This window comes from Aristolochia californica, unplaced genomic scaffold (genome assembly GCF_029961685.1).
Source record: "Aristolochia californica isolate CCGP_79_NKW_82.1479 unplaced genomic scaffold, dmAriCali1.0.hap1 SCAF_1, whole genome shotgun sequence".
NCBI lineage: Eukaryota > Viridiplantae > Streptophyta > Magnoliopsida > Piperales > Aristolochiaceae > Aristolochia > Aristolochia californica.
In genome coordinates, this window is record NW_027181770.1 from 55,450,700 (window position 1) to 55,473,344 (window position 22,645).

The following is a 22,645-nucleotide window of genomic DNA, read 5'->3' on the forward strand; positions in this document are numbered from 1 at the left end:
ATGCAATAACAAATATTTATGTCTATAAAGCTTCTCAGTGAAGTACTTTACAAGGGAAGCATCTAAATCTGCAAAACTGCTGAGAGAAAACTCAAACAAATGCGTGTGAAAATCTCACAGAATATTCCAAGCTTCTCTTCAGTAACGAGTGTACTCAAGAATCCACTGAAACCTATAGCCAATTAACTGTGGAAGTCGCTCAGCTTAGTCAACAGGTAACAAAAAATGTTCTTCTGACAATAAAAGATAGCTTCAACCTCAACGTTCTTGCTGAGACTCCTTCCTGTAATCATCAAATCAAGAAACATTTGAGATGGAAAAAAAACTAACAGAAATCCCAGTCATAGCATAGTATTAACCAATGAACCAACCAATGGAGAACATTTTCCATTCATCATTTGATCACTGAAGAATCAATCTCTTTTCACTGTAAGATGACTTTAAAAAGACGTTCTGTTATTTTCAAAGACAAAGACAGTTTGGTTCCCTAAGGACTTATAAAGCTCGGCGTCGTTTGAATCGGTAATCTTGATAGGGTCTGAATAGGGAAGTAGGATTCTTCCATACTGACGTGGAACCATGCCTTCACAACCTGCAGGCCCTGACTTGCATTTAATACTGCCATCAAATTTAAGTTAACAGCAATCAAAGGGTGGGGGCGCTCTAAGAAGAGAATCAAATGCCAAAAATGATGAATAATGACACTAATAAAAGCCCCTAGATCATTGTTTTGCCCCATCCAAAGAAGAATCAAATCAGTTGTTTCTTTCCATGACAGATCCAATGGAGTTTGGTTTGCCTTCAAAAACTTATCACTTATTATACAGGTCAAGGTGTTGTGTAGGGTACTTCTGTAAATTCAATCCATCCCAATTCACATAGGAATTGTATGGAAGAATGAGTATTCCATATGTCTATGTATGAGTGTGGAGAAACATTGCATGTGAAAGATGATTTTAATGTGGAATAAGATGGTGGATAGGTTTTTGATACGGCTAATTCTCTCTACAAAGGATGCCTAATAGATTTTCATTATCTATTTAATTCAGAAGACTTAGTTTACCTGTTTAGTGCCTCTTTTATGGCTTTCATAATTTCTTATGTTATATTATTATCCTAAAGGCTTTTTTACAATGATTTTTTTTATGATTTTTATGTAATTTCAAACAAACACCCCTTTAATAGAGGACGGGAATGAACCCCCCCCTCCCCATTAAATGAAACCAGATTAGGTTGCAGCTAAGAAGCACTTCCATAGAACTATGCTTTACACAAGAGAAAAACCAAGTTCAAAAAATCAATGTTGGACAATGTGATTGGACATGGTTCTGTGGGGTAAGGCCATCTATTTCAGAAAATGATCCAGCTTTAAGTTGAACCCTAGTCCACTGGCAGCTTGTCTTTATCCAGTTAAATGAAACCACATTAGGTTGCAGCTAAGAAGCACTTCCATAGAACTATGTTTTACACACAAGGAAAACAAAATAAGTACAAAAAAAAAAAAAAATGTTGGATAACTTGATTTGATATGGTTATGTGGGGCACGGCCATCTATTAGAATCAGAAAATGATCCAGCTTTAAATTGAACCGAAGTCAAAGGGTTGACCTACCTACTCAACCCAGTGTCTCTGAAGGGTCGAGTTAGAAACATCCAAGAATACTTGGTCAGAAGCTTGCTATTCGCAAGCAATGACAAGGTTCATCTGTGTGGTAAATAACAATAGAGAGACTCTTCCATTTGAGAGATGAGTTTAAAAAAAAAAAATAGTTAACAAACAAAGAAACAAAGCTTACCTCACCAATATGATGTATATGCCAAGAAAAAAAGACTCCAAACGTTTGGCTGCAGATGGAAAAAGAAAGTTTCCTAGATGTCAAAATGTACGTATGATTTAACTGGATGTTGCTTCTTCTCCAAAAACATTCCGTTCTTCCAATTTCTTACGTAGTTCAATGGCCTCATCAGTCATTCCACTAGCAGCTACACTGTTGACTATAGTAGCATAAATTATCTTGTCAGGCTTGCATCGGCTCAATATCATCATATCTAAAATTTGGATTGCTAGATCCAGCTTTTTTCCCCTACATAATCCTTGAATTATGATAACAAATGAAGCAGCTCTGATCTTAAGGTTTTTCCTTCCCATTTCCTTCAACATTCCTACAGCCTCTTCCACCGAATCATTTTGACAAAAGCCCTTAATTAGCGAACCATATGTAATCCTATCTGGATTAATACCATCACCAATCATCTCCTGGAACAGACCAATTGCTTTTCCCATATCACCTTTCTTTGCCAGTGCATCAATGACAATATTATAGGTGACCAAGACAGGAGAAGAGGCATTCCCTTTTAAGGAATGAAGTATATCCAAAGCTACATCAATCATAGCCTCTTTACATAGAGCACCAATTAGAGTATTATAAGTTATTATATCTGGAACAAAACCTATAGCAATCATCTGATCCAAAAAGTCTATGCCTCGATCCAAATGTCCACACTTGCATAGATTGTTGATAAGGATATTGAAAGTAACTACTGTTGGAGGATGAGAAGTTTGGCTCATAATTGAGAGGATCTCATCTGCCTCTGACCAATTCATGTTGTTACAGAGACAATGGAGAATGGTATTATAAGTGATTGAATTTGGCTCCATTCCACGTGATAAAAGATCATTAACCATAAGTGTTGCATCTTCATAACGCCCTCCTTTACAACTCAGATTTATTAGGGAGTTATATGTCACAATATCAGGATAACAACCTTCAATTGCTATATCATCCAAAACTTCCAGAGCCCGCTTAGCACCGCATTTCTTGCAGACTAACTCTAGAAGTATAGTATAAGGAATCAGATACGGTGGACAGCCTTTTCTTAACTGATCTTTCCAAAAGGAAATTGCCTGATCAAACCTGCCAAGGTTGAATAAACACCTAAGGATGGTGTTGTATGTGATAACATCAGGAGGGCAACCACTTAAACTCATGCTCTCCAAAAGTTCAATGGCAGCTTTAAACTGCCCTTTCCTGCAAAGGCCCCCAACTACCGTATTGTAAGTGATTATATCAGGAACCCCACCTGACATGACCATGATTCCTAAAACTTTGAGAGCCTTGTCAACCCAGTTTGCTTTTATCAGACCACGGATAACATTATTACAAATTGGAAAATCAGGAATCTGACTAATTCGTGCCATCACATCCACTAATTTAGCGGCTTCCACCACTTTTCCTTTGTTGCAAAATTTGAGTAAAATGTCATTGTTGGAATCTTCATTGTTCTCAACAAAGCCTCCATCAAAATATAGAACACGTAACTCTGATGCCTGGTTCAAATCGTTTTGAGAATCTCCAGTTCTCTTATTTGAACTAATTACATATCTCTCCGAGTTATATCTATCTTTACCCCTGTCATTATCTTTTTCCACACAGGTACTTCCTTGATGTCCTCTAAATCGTGGGTAGACTGCTTGGAACTTAGAATCACCTCTGAATGATGAACTCCGCTCAAGATCCAATATAGACCATTTGACTACAGAACTGTTGTGAAAGATATTCAAGCAAGTGATGTTTCCAGCGACCAAGCGCTCCTGAGTCACTTGTAATCCATTGAAACAAGCAACACTTCCACTTGAATGCTGTAGCAACGTACTCAAACCCATCTTGATTATTTCTCCTTCCAGAAAACAGTGATGTTTCTCAGAAGTAAAAAAGACATATGCATGTAGGACAGAAAATTCCTTTATTTCTCACCTGACGTGGGCCAGGGAGTAATTTCCCCACCAAAACAAGGACTTCCAATTCACAGACAACAGCAGCTAGGTTATCTTCTTCGGCTCCTGAGGAACTTCTGAAATGGGGAAACAAAGAAAGATGGCATAGATTTGAACTCCGACACACTGACAGTTACAAAGATGATAAAAGATACAAAACAAAACTCAAGAGCATTTCGGCAAAAGCTACTATCAAAACCATATTCCGTTGTTTGAAAACGCTGAAAAAAATGGGTACTGTAACATAAAGTACAACAATTTAACAAGACTCTGACTAAGGAAAGGTCACAAACTGACTAAGGAAAGGTCACAAATCCCTAATTTACTTCCTTCTTCAACACTATTGATCAGTCATCAGAAGTCCAAATTCATAAACCCATCTGTCTGAGAAGCAACAGACAGAATGGAGACATTTCGACGCCGTATTTTAAAAACAGGAAGGCTAAAAGGCTGAAAAACCCCACTACAGCTGCAGCCAGAGCATCTGCGGGATCCACAAAACTCGCTCAGACACCGAAAATCCGAAAAAGTTCACCACTTGAACAAGTACAGGAAGCAGGTAAAAACTACCATGAAAGCGTCTCCGAAAATTCGTGCTAACCACCAAAATTTAGAAAACTAGAATCGAAAATACAAACAATCTAGGACCAGGATAGGAAGGAAACCTGAAAGGAAGGCACAAATTCAAAGACTTCATATAGCGAGTTTGGAAACCATACTTGTCCTTCCTCGAGCAGATCTCCTCTTTCCTATTTTTCTGAAGTTTGAAGCTCTGTTCAGTTCTACGATAATCACTAGGGCTACGGGCGTCAGTTTATGAAAAAACCGAAGCACAACAAAACCAGGGGAGCACGTGACGGACGATGCGAGACAGATAAACTTCCATTTTTCCGGCAATGTGGACAGGAAGACCAAGCGCCCGTGCCCTTTCTATTCTACTCTCTATTTGGTACGGAGGAACCAATATTTTTTGGTGTCTTCATTATTTTAAACTATTTAATTTACTATTTTCTGCTATAAGTTAGAAAAAATTAAATAGTATTTTTTTATAAAAATAATTGCGCATGCCAATGATTAATCAACCACAATGTGCACATGCCAAAAACATAAAACATATTGATCGATCAAGGAATTTGACATTGGATTGATTGATCAACATTTGCCAATGATTAATCGACCAGAATGTGCACGTACCAAAAATATAAAGCAGGATCGATCAATCAAGGGCGATTAATCGATCAACTAGAACGTGCCCAAAGTGAGTTATAAAACATGGTTGATCATTCCTTGTAGACCGGTCAATCAATGATACCTAAACAATGTAAAATTATAAAGAATGACCGATCAACTACTTGACATTGTTCGATCGTATAGAAGTTTGCCAACCAAGGACATTAAGCACGATCAATCATAGGAAAACAATTAATTGTTCATATTTGCGATGTACGACCAGTAAGAATTTTGATTGATCGATTATACTTGCAATATACAATCAATATGAATTATGATTGATCGATCATTCCTTGGACACTGATCAATCAACTTAACTTGTTAAACCCAACGAAATAATATTAATTGATTATACCATTTATCCATAAACCATTTTTAATAAAAATATAGTCGTTACACATGATTGATCAATCAATACTTCACATTGATAGATCGATGACATATTAACTTTTTGCAAACGACAAATAATGACTAGTTTCACTTGGGAAAACTCATAAATACCTTACCAAACATGATTTTTAAAAGTTAATCAGCACTTATTGGCATACATACAACATTCAAAGTTCCCCGTCTTGCAAATCCACTCCCTAAGTTTATTTATGAGAGAGAGAAAAAAACATTTTTTGCAAATTCCTTCCACTTTTCTCAAAATCCACTATTTGCATTTACTTAGTCAAGCTCTAAAATCATCTACACTATGTATTAAAGTTGTAGGCTCGAACATTTCAAAGGAGATGATCATCCCTTTGAGTTCACAAAGGGTGTAAGCTTTCTATTTTTTGTATTCTCATTGTTTTTTTGATAGGTTCATCTAAAACTTTTTGAATCTAGGTAGAAAAAATGACTATAGCTAGAATCTAGCCAAACATGAAGGGAGATTTATTGTAATCGTGTATTTGAGAAGATAAGTGGTTTAAAAGAGAGCCATAATCTTTTCTGTATAATTCCAAGCTAATGGAATTTATATTAGTGGAATTTTCCAAGCACATGTTCCCGACCGATGAACACCAATATATGAATATCGCTAAGAAAACATCTTGTATTAATGATGGTATCTGTATTCTCTACTTCAACTTATATTTGTATTTATTTTAGATTGTGCACATTTGCACCCATCTCTTGAGAGTCCACATGGACTAACAAAGTTATAATAATGAAATAACTTTATTTTATGGCAGGATATGTAGTGAATTTAGGTTGTTTTATGGGGATAAGTAAATGATTTGAAGTCTAGGGGCGTATAAGTAATTATATTCCAGGGCATTAAGCCAATTAATACAAAAAGAAGGGAAAAATAGCGAAAAACAACAACAGAAATCTGTAAATTCTTTCGGGCCGCGCCTCCCCACCCCCCAATTCAGCGACTGCTGTCTGCGGTTTCCAAGGTTGCTTACTTGCTTGTCACTGTAAATCGCTAGCAACATTCTTCTCCGTGAACCCCAGACAGACGATGCAGGGGTTTTTAGATGGAGGAGCAACTGATCTTGCTCAGCTTCAATCCACGATGCGAGCAATCGAAGAAGCTTGCAACTCCATTCAGGTTCGTCTGTCGGTGTTTGTGCTTCTCAGTCAACAACTTCTTTATTCTCCCTAAACTTTCCGATACTTCATTCTCTGAAGTGCTTCTTATTTTTCTTTATTTCCCCGTTTCTCCTAGTCACCGACCAACTGGTTGTTGAGTTTTTTTATTTTTATTTTTTAATATGCCGGTTTGAGTATGCGTAATGTAGCGTTTAGTTGCTGATCAGCTTCGATAATGAAATTATATTGCGAAAGATGGTTTTCTCATATTTATAAACTATATAAATATAAATGTTTCTGATATATGTGGGACATTTCATCACTTATGTTATGTCTTTATCTATATGAATTTTATCATATTGAGAAACATATAACTCTCTAGCTATTCAAAGACGTGAAGCCTACCCTTTTGCATGCTTGTCAGTTGCTTACTGGTACCAAAAGTTAATGTCTGATCCTCCGTCTGAGAAAACATTTATTTTTGTATTGAATTTAAATAAAACAGGCTTGTTGTTGGCTCCTGAAGTCAGATCAATCAGGAATTGTAGATACTTCTTAGTTAATTTTTTCCAAAGTTCTTCAGAATGTGTTCTAAAATAATATAGAAAGACAGATTTATTGGGTGGTATGGACACCAAATTGATACACAATCTCTCTCTCAACCTAAAATGTCAACCTACACTCACCGCATTGCTATCAACCTTAGCTGTAATCTCTATACCATCTATTTACAGTGATGTGTCTCACTATAGAAAGCTGTAAGCAATCCTTTTTTGGTTAGTTCATTATTTTTGCGCAGTGATATTCTTGGTGTGCTCTGTTCAAAGAAAGGAAAACGATAAGGTTACTGATGTGCATTCTATGCTTTTTTTTCTTAAACAGATGCATATTAACCATATATCTGCTGAGGCAACCATTTTAGCTCTACAGCAGTCTCCTCGGCCATATCGCTCATGCTTATTCATTCTTGGTATGCCAGCAAGATGTTCAAAATTTTATAGGATTAGGAAATGTTCTGAAAAATTATTGAATTCGTTCCAGCATTACTATCTTGAAGTATTTCTGGTAAAATCTATACTAATATGGTGAAACATGTAGCTCTTGCATTCACTTCCCCCTGCCCTTTTCTTATCATTTTATTTTCCCGGTTCTTTTATTTTAACCTTCTGCCAGCTGCATTGTGGTGAAAAGTTATGCTAGTGTAGCTAATTTTATCTGTATTACATGTTTGGTTATTATTTTTGTATGTTAAAATGAGTCGGTTTAATAAATTCATTAATTCTTGGAAACTTTAAAAAAAGTTAACATAATTATGGTAATCGTCATCGTCATCATCGTCATCCTTAACCTTAACTATTTTAAGGTTGGTATTATTAATCGTCCTTCATTCTGCTTTATCCTTAACTACATCTATATGTCCCCTTTTCTTCAAGTCCTTTTGCCATCGTTATCCTTTGCTATCCTCTATATGTACATTCATATATCAGTATGGTATGTATTTTTTTTTTCTTGGCTGGAAAGATATCTGATTGAGTTTTTTTAGTAAAGGACAAGTCTACATGAGAACAGTGCACAAATGTAGAGAAATTTTATGATTATTTGGAAGCAGGTTGAAGATATTTCTGGGACAAGAAATCATACTGGGTTTTACAAAGCTATGACTAAGGGCTTTAGGCAATGTGGACTGGTCGTTGGCTCAATGGCCACATGGGAGGGTTTTTAGTGTGAAATTTTAGGTCCAAGTCTTATGGGGGGAAAGTGGTGTAGTGTGTGTGTGTAATCAATATTAAACAAAGGGCATTAGGCATATGCCCTTTTTTTATTATTCTACCTCCTTGTACGGTTATAACTTTGGATGGTTAAATGGCTGGAAGTCTTTAAAATGATTATGAGGATTGATTGTAGCTATCTTATTTTCCATTTAGGTGGTTCTGTGTAGAGATGAAGATAGACTGTGCTTACAAGGGCACTTTGTTTTTGCTAAATTATTACTTGAAGAGTGGAACAAATGCAATTCTTCAACCTATCTTGGGTATATGCTTGGCATATGCGTTCTGTGTTTTATTTTCTATGAACATTTCCATTGGCTTCCTTTGCCATGCTATAGAAAACTTATGATGGTCAGGTAATTTCAGAAAATTCTCAGCTACCAAATGCAAGGTTTCAGGCTGCAGCTGTAATTCGTAATGCAGCAATAAGGGAATGGGGATTTCTTACTAAAGAAGATAGGAAAGGCTTGATAAAGTATGTTAAGATTGGTGTTTCACACAGTGATTTAATTGAAATTAAAACTTAACCTTTGTTGAGATTTGGTGATGTGATTTGTTTCAAAACATGTTTGTCTCGCAGTTTCTGCCTACACTATGCTATGCAACATGCAAGTTCAGCAGATGCTTATGTGCAAGCAAAAGTTTCTGCTGTTGGAGCTCAGCTGATGAAAAGAGGCTGGTAGGTGATGTGCAGCTTTTTCACTGAACTGACTAGCATATTTGGATTCTAATTTGATGAATATGTCATTCCTTGCATGTCTACCATTTGTTATATAGACATCTCTTAAATTTCTTGTCTCTTGACAATCGTTATTGTTGCCATTGTTATTATTATTTTTTAAGGACCGTAAGAAAGGATTATTCGTTAAGAAAAAAGAAGTACATAACCTTTAAAAAGAAAAAAGAACACAAAAGTACAAAAGGAGGAGAATCAGCCATCTGATTGGCTTGGAGAGGGTGCTGTTTCCAAGCAATCCCAATTCAAGTGTTGATGTTAACCATCTTGCCAAAGAAGTAATTCAATTGTTGGGCAAGGGAGGAGGTGGCAGCGGAGACTCTACTATCACCACTAAACAATCACTCTCAACCAAAAGTGAATCAGTGGACAAGCCATGGAAATGCTTCAAGCCTAAAAGAGGTCTCTTGACCTTCTTAGAGTTAGTAAAACCAATTGAAGTGGCATTTACATGCATGATCTTCCTCAAACCATACTTGGGGGTAATACTAAGATTTTCTTAGGCACTTGGGAACCATCATTATAGAGTCCTCTCTTTTGATTTTTATACTTGCACACCATCCTCCCCTAGCTCCCTTGTCATGAAACCTAATACCTTGCATAAACATTGGTCCTAACCTAACAATGGTGTTCCAAAGGCTTTATGCTGTTAAAAGACACCCACGTGTGCAAGGGTGGCATGACTAGTAAATAAGGAGAACTTCCATAAAAATAACATTAAATTATAATTATGCAAGTTGGTTTATGTTCTCTTATGTCTTTTTTCTTTTGAAGCATGTAGCTCTAAAGACATTGTAGTCATTGTAAACACCTTCGTACAACTATACAGACAACCTCAAGGCATGGGGTAGAGCATTCAAGCCTCTTCCTCTTGGCTCATATTTGTCTTTGCACCTCTTCTCTTTTTCTCTTATTTCTTTCCCTTGGTTTATTCTCTCATCTCTCCCAAGAGCTAGAGTTCCTCTCTTCTCTCATTCCCTTGATATGTCTTGTGTTTATGTGTTGGTCCTACAAATCAACACAGTATCAGAGCGGACAAAGATCTAACTTAAAAAGGAGAAGAAGATAGAGAAGAAAGGGAGGAAGAAGCAGAAGCAGAAGAAAGATAAAAGGAAAAAAGGAGGAGTGTTTTGTTTTTCCCTTCAGTCTCATACTTTCGTTTTCCCCTTTTTTGTTAAATTTATCACTCTCTTACCATAAGTTTAATATAGGAGATTATATACCGTTGGAAAGATCTTGGAGTTTAGTTTCTAGTGAAAAAAATATTGCAAGGGTTTTCTATAAAGAGAAATCAACATTTGAAGTAGCAAAACCTAAACTTTGAGTAGTAGTAGAAAGCCTAAACTTTTTGAATAGTTTGTACCAACATGACTAGGAATTTATATAAAGAACTATATCTCAAAAGAAAGTTATATGAGTCTACTTTCTATCCCAATAAACTGTTTCTCAATCTGATATTTCTAGAGAGAGATATCCACATTAGAAAAATCAAATGTCACGTTGGTAGCTTGTTACATGTGAAAATCCGAATTTAAGCCGAATATTTTGCTTCACTTTTTGAGTTGCTAATGTTGGTTAAGTTTCTTATTTGTTTTCAAACTCTAGTCAAGATTTTACGTAACTTTAGTATCTTTACTTTCTTAAAAGTTTCAAATACATTAGTTTCCTTAAGAGAAGTCTTTTCCTATAAGTTTAATTTATTTTTTGACAAAATCTGAAAATTTTGAATTAAGAAGTCTTGTTTCGTCATTCTAAATTTTAAATATTAGTGTCCTAAGTCTTCCTTATTCCAAAATTTATTTCTTAAATGTTTTCTTTCCAAATTGCTCAAGTTGTGTTAAAAACTAATTGTCTTATATGAGAAGTCTATTTTTAGAAAGTTTTCTTTATTATATTCCATCTCAAAACTTTCTTATTAGACATTTATTTTAAGTTTCCTCATTCATCATGTTCATAGAGGAATAATTTTTTAATCTCCCTCTTGAACCTAATTACTCTTTATCCATTTATTGGTCTAAAGCGTCTTCTTCTTACTTGGAAGTATGAAGAGCTGCATTGTGGGCCTCTTTCCGTTTGAAGTATGAGAGTTGCTATCTTTTTATTCACACCCTTAATTCTTCACTGTATTATCTTCAATTTGTGCATGATAAAATCACTTCAGAGTAATGACTATAGACCCACTATCTTAAAGAATAGGAATGTGCTCAACATCTAGCTTGGGTTGTCTTTTTATTCTTCACCCTTAAAAAGTGAGTAGTTTCTTTGTTGTGCCCTCAAGTTGGGCCATATATCCATCTTTGAAATCGAGTGGAGTGTGTTTTAGACTATGACCATTTTGATTGGTGTATTAAGATTTGTTGTATGGCTAGGAGTGTTTTTCTCTCTCACCATTATTTTGTGCAAGTTGGGTCTCTTGGTAAAGAACAAAGAGATCCCCTGCTTGAGGGGGAGAAGTAGAAGAAGAAGTATAAGAAAGAGGTTACCAACCATGAAGAATTTCACTTGTTGTGGTAATCAAATTTTTTGTGATCAAAATATCCAAGTATAGGGGAGAACATGATGAGAACAAGACGAGAAAAAGATGATAACTGCAAGGAAAATGTGAACGAGAACATGTTGCATCAAGGCAAGGCAATCAAAATTTATTTTTCAAGTCACACAAGATTAAAATTTCTTTTCAAGCACACAATTTTCTTGACCTAGATTATTTAAAAAGTGAAGTAACAAACACTAGCTTGAGGAGGAGTATTAAAAGACACCCATGTGTGTAGGGATGACATGGCTAATAAATAAAGAGAACTTCCATAGAGATTACATGTAATTGTAAGTATGCAAGCTAGTGTATGTCTTTTATGTGTTTTTCCTTTTGAAGCATGTAGCTCTAAGGGCATTGTAGTAATTGTTAACACCTTCCCACAACTATGAATACAACATCAAGGCATGGGGTAGAGCATTCAAGCTCTTCCTTGGTTCAAATTCGTCCTCACACCTCTTCTTTATCTCCTTTGGTTTCTTCTCTCTTCTCTCCCAAAAGCTAGAGTTCCTCTCTTATCTTCTTCCCTTGAGATGTCGTGTTTATTTGTTGGCCCTAGAAATTAACCTGCAAAATGTGGGACTGAATAAAAAAAAATTTAGAATCGTGAGGATAGTTAATCAAAACAAGCCTCTATTATGTCATTGGAAGTTCACGCTAGCAGTTTAGAATGCCTTCTTCCTGAAATTTGGTATTTTGAAATGCAAGCCTAGCACCTTTTGGCCAGCTTTTTCAGCAATGGTACACGTGCTCCTTGCCATCTTATGGTGATGCTCTGTGGAAGGCAGCCTTAGCAGCAGTCCCTGGCAATTGTGGGCTGAGAGGAATAGCAGAACTTTCCAGGGAAAATGGAGCTCCCTTGAGGGGGTTATTGAGAAAGCAATCCACATCACTCTTATGTGGGCTAGTGGTTTGCATTGGCTGCCTCTTATCCCATGCACAGTAATTCAGAACTTCTGGAATAAGATAATACTTTTCAGTTCTCACCAGCCTTCCGTAACAGTGGAATGACAGCTCCCTCAACCAGGTTGGCTAAAACTAAACTTTTGGTTCCTCTATTGGGAAACCTGGCCCAGCTGGGGTTGGTGGGGTTATTAGAGGTAGCTCAGGTTGGAACTTGCTTGTCTTCTCGGGGTCAGCAGGCTGCTGTAATTCGAATGAGGCAGAGGCATAAGCCTTGCTGTCTGGAGTTGGACTATTCAAGCAGAATTTGGGGGGTCTTTTGCTTGTGGAAGGTGATTCACCTCTTGTCATTGGCTGGTCAAGTAAGAGGTCTCCCTGGCCCACGAGGCTCCCGCAAGTATTTGATCAGATATCTGATCTATGTTCAGGATGGCATGTTGCTTGGCTAAAAATTCCCAGATCTGCTAACTCAGTAGCAGACAACCTTGCTAAAGCGAGTGTATCCAAGGCTTTTCTTTCCTTTGGGCAATCTCTCTCTTATTTGATTTTAGCTTGTCTGTTCTTTATGTTGTACACTATGTTGAACTCTAAGCTTGCTTTGCTTGATCAATAAAAAGCTACTCGCCACTTAAAAAAAATAAATTTTAGCCTTCCCTTCGAGGGAGTCTTCCAAGGAAGAACTGTAGCAATTTTAGATGTAACAAAAGCAGGCAATGCATCCCAATGGTCTCTCAAGACCAAGCTAGTCATATCCTGATACCACACTATTCATGTCAGTTTATTCGTAACACTAGCAAATTCATGAGAGGACAAAATGTATTGCAGTTGACTGCTGTTTTCTTTGAGAAAATATGCTAAATAGGGATTACTACAGAGCATGTCTCCTTCAAAGATCAACTTGCAGATGTCTTTACCAAGGCACTAGCTTCAGCTCCACAACGTTGTTTGGAAGTTTGAACTTAAAAGTTTTAGTCCTTTCTGAGGTCGAGTCACTAGGTTAGGTTTTAAGTTTTTCTCTTTTACGTCAGTTTTTCCTCTGTTTACTTGAAATAGCAGATAACTTCAGTTGTTTGTCTATATTCTGCAACAGTTTTTTTCCTTTTTTTTTTTTTTTTTTTTTTTTTTTTTTTTTCAGATAGAAGTTTGCTGCACTAGGGCAGTGGTTTGATGTTCATGTGGTTTTGTGTAGGCTGGAACTTATTGCTGATGAGCGGAAAGCTTTTTTCTCCGAGGTATGAACCTGTGTGTCATGAGATTCTCTTATTGTTGTTTTGTTTGGATTAGTGGGAATAACCTAATGTCTTTAATATTTGGAAAACTGAGGTGGTTATTAGTTGAGAAAAGACTTTCTAACTTGGCTAGTCATTCTGGGATGGTCCAAGATCCAACTTTAACTTTTTTTTTAATGGCAACTCTTAAAAGAAGATATTTGTTTGTTGATACTGATTGACCTCTTATATGTAAAATCATGCTAGTAACATAATGTTCTGTATTTCAGGAATCATTTTTTTATTCCTTTTTAAAGGTTGAAGATTTTTTTCTTTTTTTCTTTTTGGGTGCAGATAAAGCAAGCTGTTGGTGGGATGCATGGTTCAGATGCTCAATTCACAGGGATCAATTTTCTGGAATCCTTGGTACTTATCAGTGTTTACTATCTAACTGTAGTTTTTAAAGTTGTAATTCTAATTGATAGTGTTTCATTCTTTACTATGGTTGACCTTTAGCATTTTGTCGGGTAGGTTTCAGAGTTTTCACTCTCAACTTCAACTGCTATGGGGCTTCCTGCAGAGTTTCATGCTCAGTGCCAAGACTCTTTGGAATTAGATTATCTGCAGGTATTTCTACTGCTGCTTGCAATTTGGGTTGTCATTGCTTCATTGATTCTTCTTATTTTTTTTATTGTTTTCATTCTCATAAGTTTTATGCTGATTTTCATCTGGAAAGACGGATCTATTAGGCAACTACCTTGCTGTACCCTTTGTATATGTCATGTCTCTCTTATATTTCATAAAGGCTTTCATGCTATTTCTTGTAGCTTGATATTCTTTTGAGAAAATGTCACCAACATCCATAAATATTTATTTTTAAATTGGATTATTTTGTAACGAGGAACAAAAGTGTGTAAGTTTCTCCCTTTTTCCAGTCATTTTACTGCTGGGCCCAAGATGCAGTCCTGAGTGTTGCAGATAAAATCATCAGTCTTAGTGCAATTGTATCAGAAATCAAAGCTTGTTCTGCTGCTTTACGCCTGATGCTTCAAATTTTGAGCTGGGATTTCAAGTGCCCTACAAGTGGTGTTGCTTTCAGCAAGCTCAGAATAATTTCCCTTGGATCTGGTGCCAGCAATGTTCTGAGGAAGACTGAACGCATCCTGGTACAGGTAAAGCTGTCTGCAGTTTTTTAATCTTATTCTACTTTTTTCATGATCTAGTACTAATTTTTTCCCTCTCAACTCCTGGTTGTAGCCAGGACCCAGATGGCATGATATTCTGATTACAAGTGGACATGTTGGTTGGCTTTTGGGCTTTTATGGGACATTGCGACAGAAGTTCACTTCTGATAGCAGCTGGATTGATAGTCCTCTTGCTGTTTCTGCCAGGCAGCTTGTAGTGCGGTTATGTTCTTTGTCAGGAAATATATTTCCTTCAGGTAGTCTCTGCTGTTCATGTAGTAAAGTGGATATTGATGGTTACTGAGTGACCTGTTGTTGTTTTATGCTGTATCAATACGTCATGGGTTTATACACTCTGTCCTTGTGTGTTGTTAATGATACTTACTGACAGAGTTTTGCAGGAGCACCTTGGTGTCTTATATTTACCTGCTTTTCTCAGAAGAATGTTCAAGTTCTAGGCATGACAATAAACATGAAGTTTAGTTGTGTTTCGGTATTCCACTGACTGGGTTGCAGCATGAGGAAAATAATGACAATTAATGCTTGAGTGGACTGAATTGGGCATGATAATTTTGTTCTAACTGCTGGCACAAGGATAAAAATCTAAAAAAAATTACTTTGCTACTTTTTCTCTCTTTTTCTTTGACCAACTTTCCTAACAGGTCACACTATGTGTAAGTTGGGTCCAAGGCCCATCCCAAAATGACTAGCCAACTTAGGAAGCCTCTTTCCCATCTAATAAACTCAAGATTTTTGTACTCACTAATCCATGTGGGACTATTCCTTAACACTCTCTCTCACATGTAGGCCCTATTTTGTGGCTCTACAAGTGGATAATTTTAGGTGTATGACCTCTTTTGTGGCTCTACAAGTGGATAATTTAGGTGTAGGCCATCTTTTGTGGCTCTACTAGTGGCTAATTTTTTAGGTATAGGCCCTCTTTTGTGGCTCTACAAGTGGATAATTTAGGTGTAGGCTCTCCTTTGTGGCTCTAAAAGTAGATAATTTAGGTGTAAGCTCACATATGAGTACCTGCTCTGATATCATGTAAAGTTGTGTCCAAGGCCCATCCTAAAATGACTAGCCAACTTAGGAATCCTCTTTCTTAACTAATAAACTCAAGATCTTTGTACTCACTAATCCATGTGGGACTATTTTTTAACATTATGAAAGACATTTTCACACTGTCTAGTTTGTGAAACACTATCTTCTATTTGCAATTGTTGATACTTACGTATAGTTCCTTTGAATCCGAGCGTGTGCGCTTTCTTAATGTGTTCATTGAGATTTGCAGATAATGGGCAAACACTGGAGAAACATCTGCTACAAATCCTTTCAGGTGTAATTGAATGGGTCAATCCTCCTGAAGCCGTCTCAGCTGCTATCAAATGTGGAAAAAGCGAAAGGTTGTTCTTTACATCAAATTTATCTAACGTTGGACACACATGTTCATTTGCCTTGTTGTTGTTGATTTCAGTGAAATGCTTGATGGCTGTCGTGCTTTGCTTTCCATGGCAAATCTGATTTCTATGCAGATGTTTGACAATCTTTTGAAATCTATTAGGTCAGTGATGAAGTTTTTCACTTTGGTATTTTGGTGGTAGATTATACTTTCTGTTGGAAATGCTAGATATGGTATGTCCTGCCTAAATTTGAACTGTTGATATCTGCAGCCCTTTTGGTACAGTTAGTCTCTTATCTGCCTTGACTTGTGAAGTTGTTAAAATCTATGTTGCTCAAGCTAATGAAGAGGAGACATGGAGTTCAGAGGCTCTGGATATCTTGTTAGATACATGGAGTAACATTCTTCAGGTGTTTACCTCAGATAGGCTTCACATAATTTGTTCTTATTGTGCGTCTGAGTATTCTCGGTAGTCTTGCATGTGTTACTCTCTATATGTGCAACCTGTTTTCAAAGCAGACAAGTATACTAATGTGATTGTGTTTTATTGACAGCCAAAGGACATGTCATCTGGGCAGGCAACAAATCTAAATGGGAACTTGCTTTCACCTGAAGGTAGAACTGCTGCCGCTGCTGTATTTATTGCAGTTGTTGAGTCTGAACTGAAAGGTAATTCTTTTTTTAACTTTGTACTGCTCAACCTTGCCGACTTTTGCTTGAAATATTGTTGCTATGATTTACATCTGATCTCCTGTTTTGTATGCTAAGTTATTTCTTTTTTCAGAACTATGGGGAGACTTGGTGTGTACTTGTGTAATTTGTAGTTTGTTTATGTAATTTATTTGAGTTCTTATGATCAGTTCGCTAAGTAATAGCCATATCTATGCAGGGTAGTGGAAATTGTGCGCTGGATAATGGGCTTTAGGGAGCCTTTGTGTGTGTATGTGGCTCACATATTTGAGCCTACAACTTCTGTGTAGGATTTTTGCACAGGAATTCGAGTTTTGTTCTACTTTTTTATCAATGTACATTTTACTGACAGACAGTGGACGCTGGGGATAACACGTGGATTCAGATTGCTTCAAACTTGAAACAAACTATGGACGGGGAAAACATTAGCCACAACAAAACATTGACCTTTCCCTAGGTCTTGTGCTAAGGGATAACAGATAACATAGTTATTCATAACTAACGTATATATAACCTCTTGTATCTCAATTCTTACATTTAACGATCCTTTAATCATCATCATAATCCTCACATTATTGATACCAAAGCCTATTTACTGAAGCTATCAAAACTTTTCCTAACTATGTTAGGGTCAGCTATCTGAGTCCTCCTCTTATCAGCTCTATTATTTACTGGCCACTTCCATCCATGTCATCTTATTCCTCTGCTTCTTGTGGATCTATCAACTGTTGCAATATGTATTAAGTGTAGAGTGGTCTTTTCATTTTGTATGTTTTACCCCTCTTAGGTCTGGAATGTTTCCTATTTGAGTAGAGTTTAATTGGGTCTGTTTTTAGGGGTCCTGTTTTGACCCTTTATATGGCTGCTTCTGCTTATGCGGCCTTTTCTCCCTTGTCTTCTCATCTTCTTTCTTTCTCCTCTCTCTTTCTCCTCTTAATTTCAGATTTCTACACAATCCTTCTTATGGGTGCACTTCGAGGCTTCCATCTAAATCCCGAAAAACCGTGTCTAATCACTCTACTTTGTTTTTTAAAATTTAAACGTTAATGACTCTAACCTTTATTGCGTTATAAAATTTGAAGAAGTTATTTTATTTAAATGAAAAAGAACCTACAAAGCAAGCTAGAAGGTCCAGCAGACAATAGAACCAAAAGAGGGAGGATTAATCCTTAGAAGATACAAAAATGCTGGGCTGATTATGCCCTATTCTCGCATAATAATCAGTCAAAAAGTTTGCCTTGCAAGGAACATGTGCCTATACAATAGAGGAGGCCACCGCCACAAGGTCTTCAATCTGCATGTACTCATGGGTTGAACCTTCAGCTATGGGAGGAATCGACTTTTGCCTAGGTGATAACCGACTTGGTATCCCCTTCAATAATGACGGGCTGGGATAAATGGTTGACATCAATTTTTAGCCCATTGAGCTGGCATGCACCTTGTCCGTGGATGAGTCAGTGATGCCAAGGGGGCCGTAGTAGTAGAGGCCGGTGGATCCATCACAGTTTCTAATAACACCACTAAAGTCGGCTGGGCCCAGATTCCCCAATGAACTAAGATCGAAATTCAGCTTCAGATAACCCGTAGGGGGAGGGACCCAGTGAGCTATGGGTTTAGTGGAGTGAGAGAGATAGAGGATCCACCGATCTCAAGTTCTCTAGGATATAAGATGCATGCAGCTTGTGGAACACATGAAGTAGCTTAGACCATTGAAGAATGGCATGGATTGATTTCTCAATGACCCTCCCATCCTACTTGCGAACATGCACACATGTACTCAAGCCACAAAGACCAAGGGACAACAGCCAAAAGAGCTTTCATCATCCGCAACAGCAACAATGAGTTAAAGATGTAGTCCAAAATGCTCTTTGTGATGCAAATAGAAAACCCAAATCGCCTAAGGTAGGATGATCAAACTTCTTGAGTAAAGGGAGCAACATGAATAAGTGGTCAATTTGTTCAAGATTAGTAAAACAAAATTTACTGGAAAGGAAGGGCATGGACGACACTGCAACTAATAGCAAGTGAGAAGCCTTTGTTTCACCTTGTGTGGTGCCAAGAGCCTCCAGGCGAGGGCAGCAGTGGCAATGGAGTCGGAGACCTGGCTAGAAAGGAGGTACTAACCCGAGGCAACAGTGAAGTGCCCCATAGGAGTCCCAATCCAAATGATGCAGTCGTCCCTAGAAGCTTTAATGTATATGCCTTTGAGCCTATCTAGGAGGGATACCTTCTACCTGATTTTCGTGGTAAAAAAAGACCTTCTGAGTAGGGGTGACAATTTTACCCAATTACCTAACCACACACTTTACTCGTTAAATAATAAAAGGATAGGAAGAAAAATTTTTATGTGTTTATGAATTCGAGTCAATTTGCTTGATTACCGTCATCCGTTTATAAACAAAATGGATATGGATAATAGGTTTTGCACACCCGATTACCCATTTACATGGGTTCTATATAATATATATCCAGCTTAGAAGAAGGGGGAGAGTAGAGGATAATAGACTATTTTTTTAATATTATAAAGACGTTTTATTAATTTTTGTTTTATAATATTTTTTAGTTTTTGTATGAATCTTATGTGATGCTGTAGTTTAATTTTAATTTTTTAAATATTTTCATCTATTTATTATCATGTACTTACCTGTTTAAGAAAATCAGATATAGAATAAGTTGTTATCCATTCGGGTGAATGGGTAATGGAACAAAGTTAAGGTAAATGGAACAGGTAACGGAATACCCATTACGTGCTTTACCCGTTTATAGGCCTACCTTTGAGATCGAGATTGCAGCTTCTACCTGTGGCCGGGTAGAAAGCCTAACAAATTATGATCTTCTTGTTTCGGATGAGCTTGTAAACTTGTGGAAAGTTGGTATAGAGTGTCTGATTACCCAATCAGAGATCATCCATAGCTAAATATTGGGCCCCATCTAACACCCAACTTTGTGTATCTTGTAAAATCAGGGAACAAATGGATTCCAAGATGTAAGAAGAGTTTCTAGTGCCACGCATTGAGGGAAATTAGCATTTACCTGTATGTTGTATTTGGCTGAGATAATTGATCTCCAAATACTGGTTCAAAATGCCAAAGCCATTTCATAAGGAGGGCCTAATTTAAGTACTTGATCTTTCAAATGGCCAGACGTCATCTATCTTTTTGATTGATAGACCCCGTCCTAGTTAACTAAGCTGAATCTGAAGGTATCAGCCATCCCTTTCCGTTGGAAATTTTGATCGAGAGCTTTCCTCTTCTAGGCCACCAACATGGGGCAAGGGAGGAGTGAGAGGATTTAATTTGGAATGCTGGCTAAAGTGGATTTGATGAGATATTTCTTTTCTTTTTTGTTTGCCAAATGTCTCTCTTAAAGCATTCTTCAACTTTTCTTTTATATCTATTTGTTTGTTCTTTTTTAAAGAGGTGCTTTTATTAAGGCACAAGGCCAAAAGGATTACAAGGCCTGAAGGGGAGAGTCCCTAACTAGGGGTTGGAGAGACACTCCTCGGCGAGGGAGTGCACCAAACAATTGGCTGATCTGAAGACATGGGACCAAGAAGGTATGATGGACGCAAGGTCCATAACGTCAAAGTAAAGATTTCGAAGACGCCAAGGGGGGAGGGTTGCTTCTTGCAACAATTGATGACGATGAGGGAATCTCCTTCAGCAATCAGCCTACCCTGGAAACCGGATTTGAAAATCCTTAGGCCATGAAGAAGTGCTGATAGCTCGGCCTAGGGAGCATGGTCGGCACCCAAAGGGCTAACGAAGGAGGGAAGGAAATCTCTTGAGTTGGATCTAAAAATACCGCCAAAGCCCGCAGGAACTGGATTCTTGAGGGAGCTACCATTGAAGTTGAGCTTGATGAGGCCTGAGGGAGGCGGAAGCCAATGCTGAATGCAGACAGGCCGGGCTCCAAAAAAGGAGGCAAATTGCGCCCATTGGTTCTCGATAACTACTTCAAGGTGCTGAAAAAGCTTTAAGATAGAGAGCTACACAAATTGTGAAAAAGGTATTTTTGTCAAACGCCTAGCAACTTCCCAGGAGGTCACCCATCCTAGGACTACTCTCGCCCAGGCTCGCTTAACTTCAGAGTTCTTAGTCAGATACCTAGCCAATACAATCCGAAAAGACTAGCTGTTTTAAGGTGTGGAAAGCCAAATACCTAACCCATCAGTGGACCAGGGGCGGATGGAACCTAACCCAGGTGGACTGGAACCACCTAGCTCTGACAATTTTGTCCTAAAGGACAAAGTTTTTTGTTGGAAGGAGGATTTAACATGGAGACCAAACACTTGCATGGAAAATATCATGCCAACTTACCAATTTATTGGATTGTAAAGTGCTAAAAACACTAGTTGTATGATCCTATAGAACAGATCCTGTTCAAGTAAGGTTGTCTTTTATATCTGTTGTTCTCATTTCAAAATTTTAATTAGGATTTTCTTTGAATGAAATTGGTTCTGAGATTTGATATTTTTATTATGAAGCTGCATCTGATTCTGCTTTTGATGATGGAGATGACTTGGAGCACTTTCATGCCTCTGTATCAGGTATTTAACTGATTTCTAAAGTCTCATTGGGTCACCCTTGCTTTTTCGGTGACGATGACCTTGACCATAGCTTAATGTTTGCATTTTGCAGCAAGAGATGAAAGGTTAAGCTCATATGCTCTTATTGCACGTGCAGCGGCTGATGCTACCATTCCTTTGCTCATAAGACTATTTTCTGAGCGGTATTCTCTGCTTCATCAGGTTCTATGCTAATTTTGCTCTTTTGCTTTTTCTGTTATTTATTCTGGTCTAATGTGGAAAACAGATTGGCTTATTTTTATTTTTAATTTTTGAAAATATTGGAAAAATCTACTAAATAGAGGAAAATACAGATCACAAAGTCTATGCAAGCAAACTCACGGGGTTTAGCTAATAGAAGAAGAAAACCAACAGAATACGACAAATTTGGATCAATCGGATAAGTATTACTTACCACGAGATGTGCCAAGTCAACTCCTTTTCTAGCTAGTGAATCAGCTATTCCCTTTGCACATCTAACAGTATGTGACCACTCAAATTGAAAATCATCACATAAACAGCAGGAGTTTTTAGAAAGAGAATTTGACTGAGGCTTCCTTTTGTGATCGTTGTGTCCATCTAGATGCTTCCTACAACTCCTTTTCACTTCCAAATTCCTCCAAGGATTGGAATCTTCAAAGGAATGACAATGGCAGTAAAATTTAGATTATTTTGAAGTGAACAGCTAAAACAACTCAAATCCGAGAGGAATTCAATGTCATCGGTAGAGTGACAGTGAGGGGAGGGTGATTGAGAGTGAGTTCGAGGATAGTGCGAGAGTGATCGACAATTTGCAAGGAAGACCGAGAAGTGACATGCACTTCACAAATAGGAGATGCTGTGCGACATTTTACTCTTGGTGACAAGATTGGATGACAATGGGGGCATCTTCGACCTTTGAACATTCATGGGCGAATCGGTCAGGCCATAACTTTCACCAATGTTTTGCTCGTTCAAGGTGTAGAGATGGGGTAGAGGTCCATGGGAGAAGAAGTAGAAATCGACCATACTTGCCCACATTCCGGTTTTTAAGAAGTTCTAGGAGATCTTAAATCAAAGGTATCCCTCTTGGGAAGTAGGGAAGCCTTGAAGATCTTTACCAAGCCTGCCTCCTCCACAGGCTACATG

General features: G+C 37.6%; 2 protein-coding genes across 8 annotated transcripts in view; one reads left to right on the top strand and one right to left on the bottom strand.

Moving 5' to 3' along the window:
* Positions 1-4,652, bottom strand: LOC137961744 (pentatricopeptide repeat-containing protein At1g08610). 4 transcript variants are annotated; one of them, XM_068808431.1, is made up of 4 exons: positions 4,440-4,652; positions 1,796-3,851; positions 1,612-1,704; positions 1-283 (listed from the first exon to the last, which is right to left on the bottom strand). In XM_068808431.1, exon 2 carries the CDS (start codon positions 3,661-3,663, stop codon positions 1,894-1,896), a length of 1,770 nt encoding a protein of 589 aa, XP_068664532.1. In that variant the 5' UTR covers positions 3,664-3,851; positions 4,440-4,652; the 3' UTR covers positions 1-283; positions 1,612-1,704; positions 1,796-1,893. The 4 variants fall into 4 exon arrangements, with proteins under 4 accessions (XP_068664532.1, XP_068664529.1, XP_068664528.1 ...); XM_068808428.1 differs by lacking the exon at positions 1,612-1,704 and having other exon boundaries at positions 4,494-4,652; XM_068808427.1 differs by lacking the exon at positions 1,612-1,704.
* Positions 4,653-6,348: 1,696 nt separating this feature from the next.
* Positions 6,349-22,645, top strand: part of LOC137951600 (uncharacterized) — a 56,375-nt gene continuing 40,078 nt past the window's right edge. For 3 of the 4 annotated variants that reach the window (XM_068798374.1, XM_068798383.1, XM_068798387.1), the window contains exons 1-15: positions 6,349-6,544; positions 7,408-7,495; positions 8,661-8,769; positions 8,875-8,973; positions 13,656-13,698; positions 14,029-14,100; positions 14,206-14,301; positions 14,610-14,846; positions 14,932-15,115; positions 16,153-16,264; positions 16,336-16,422; positions 16,532-16,670; positions 16,815-16,929; positions 21,437-21,499; positions 21,591-21,700. In XM_068798374.1, the coding sequence (XP_068654475.1) occupies positions 6,455-6,544; positions 7,408-7,495; positions 8,661-8,769; positions 8,875-8,973; positions 13,656-13,698; positions 14,029-14,100; positions 14,206-14,301; positions 14,610-14,846; positions 14,932-15,115; positions 16,153-16,264; positions 16,336-16,422; positions 16,532-16,670; positions 16,815-16,929; positions 21,437-21,499; positions 21,591-21,700 (1,644 nt within the window). In that variant the 5' untranslated portion in view covers positions 6,349-6,454. Of the gene's footprint in view, positions 6,545-7,407; positions 7,496-8,660; positions 8,770-8,874; positions 8,974-13,655; positions 13,699-14,028; positions 14,101-14,205; positions 14,302-14,609; positions 14,847-14,931; positions 15,116-16,152; positions 16,265-16,335; positions 16,423-16,531; positions 16,671-16,814; positions 16,930-21,436; positions 21,500-21,590; positions 21,701-22,645 lie in introns of those variants that run through there. The other variant, XM_068798395.1, reaches the window with a different exon arrangement.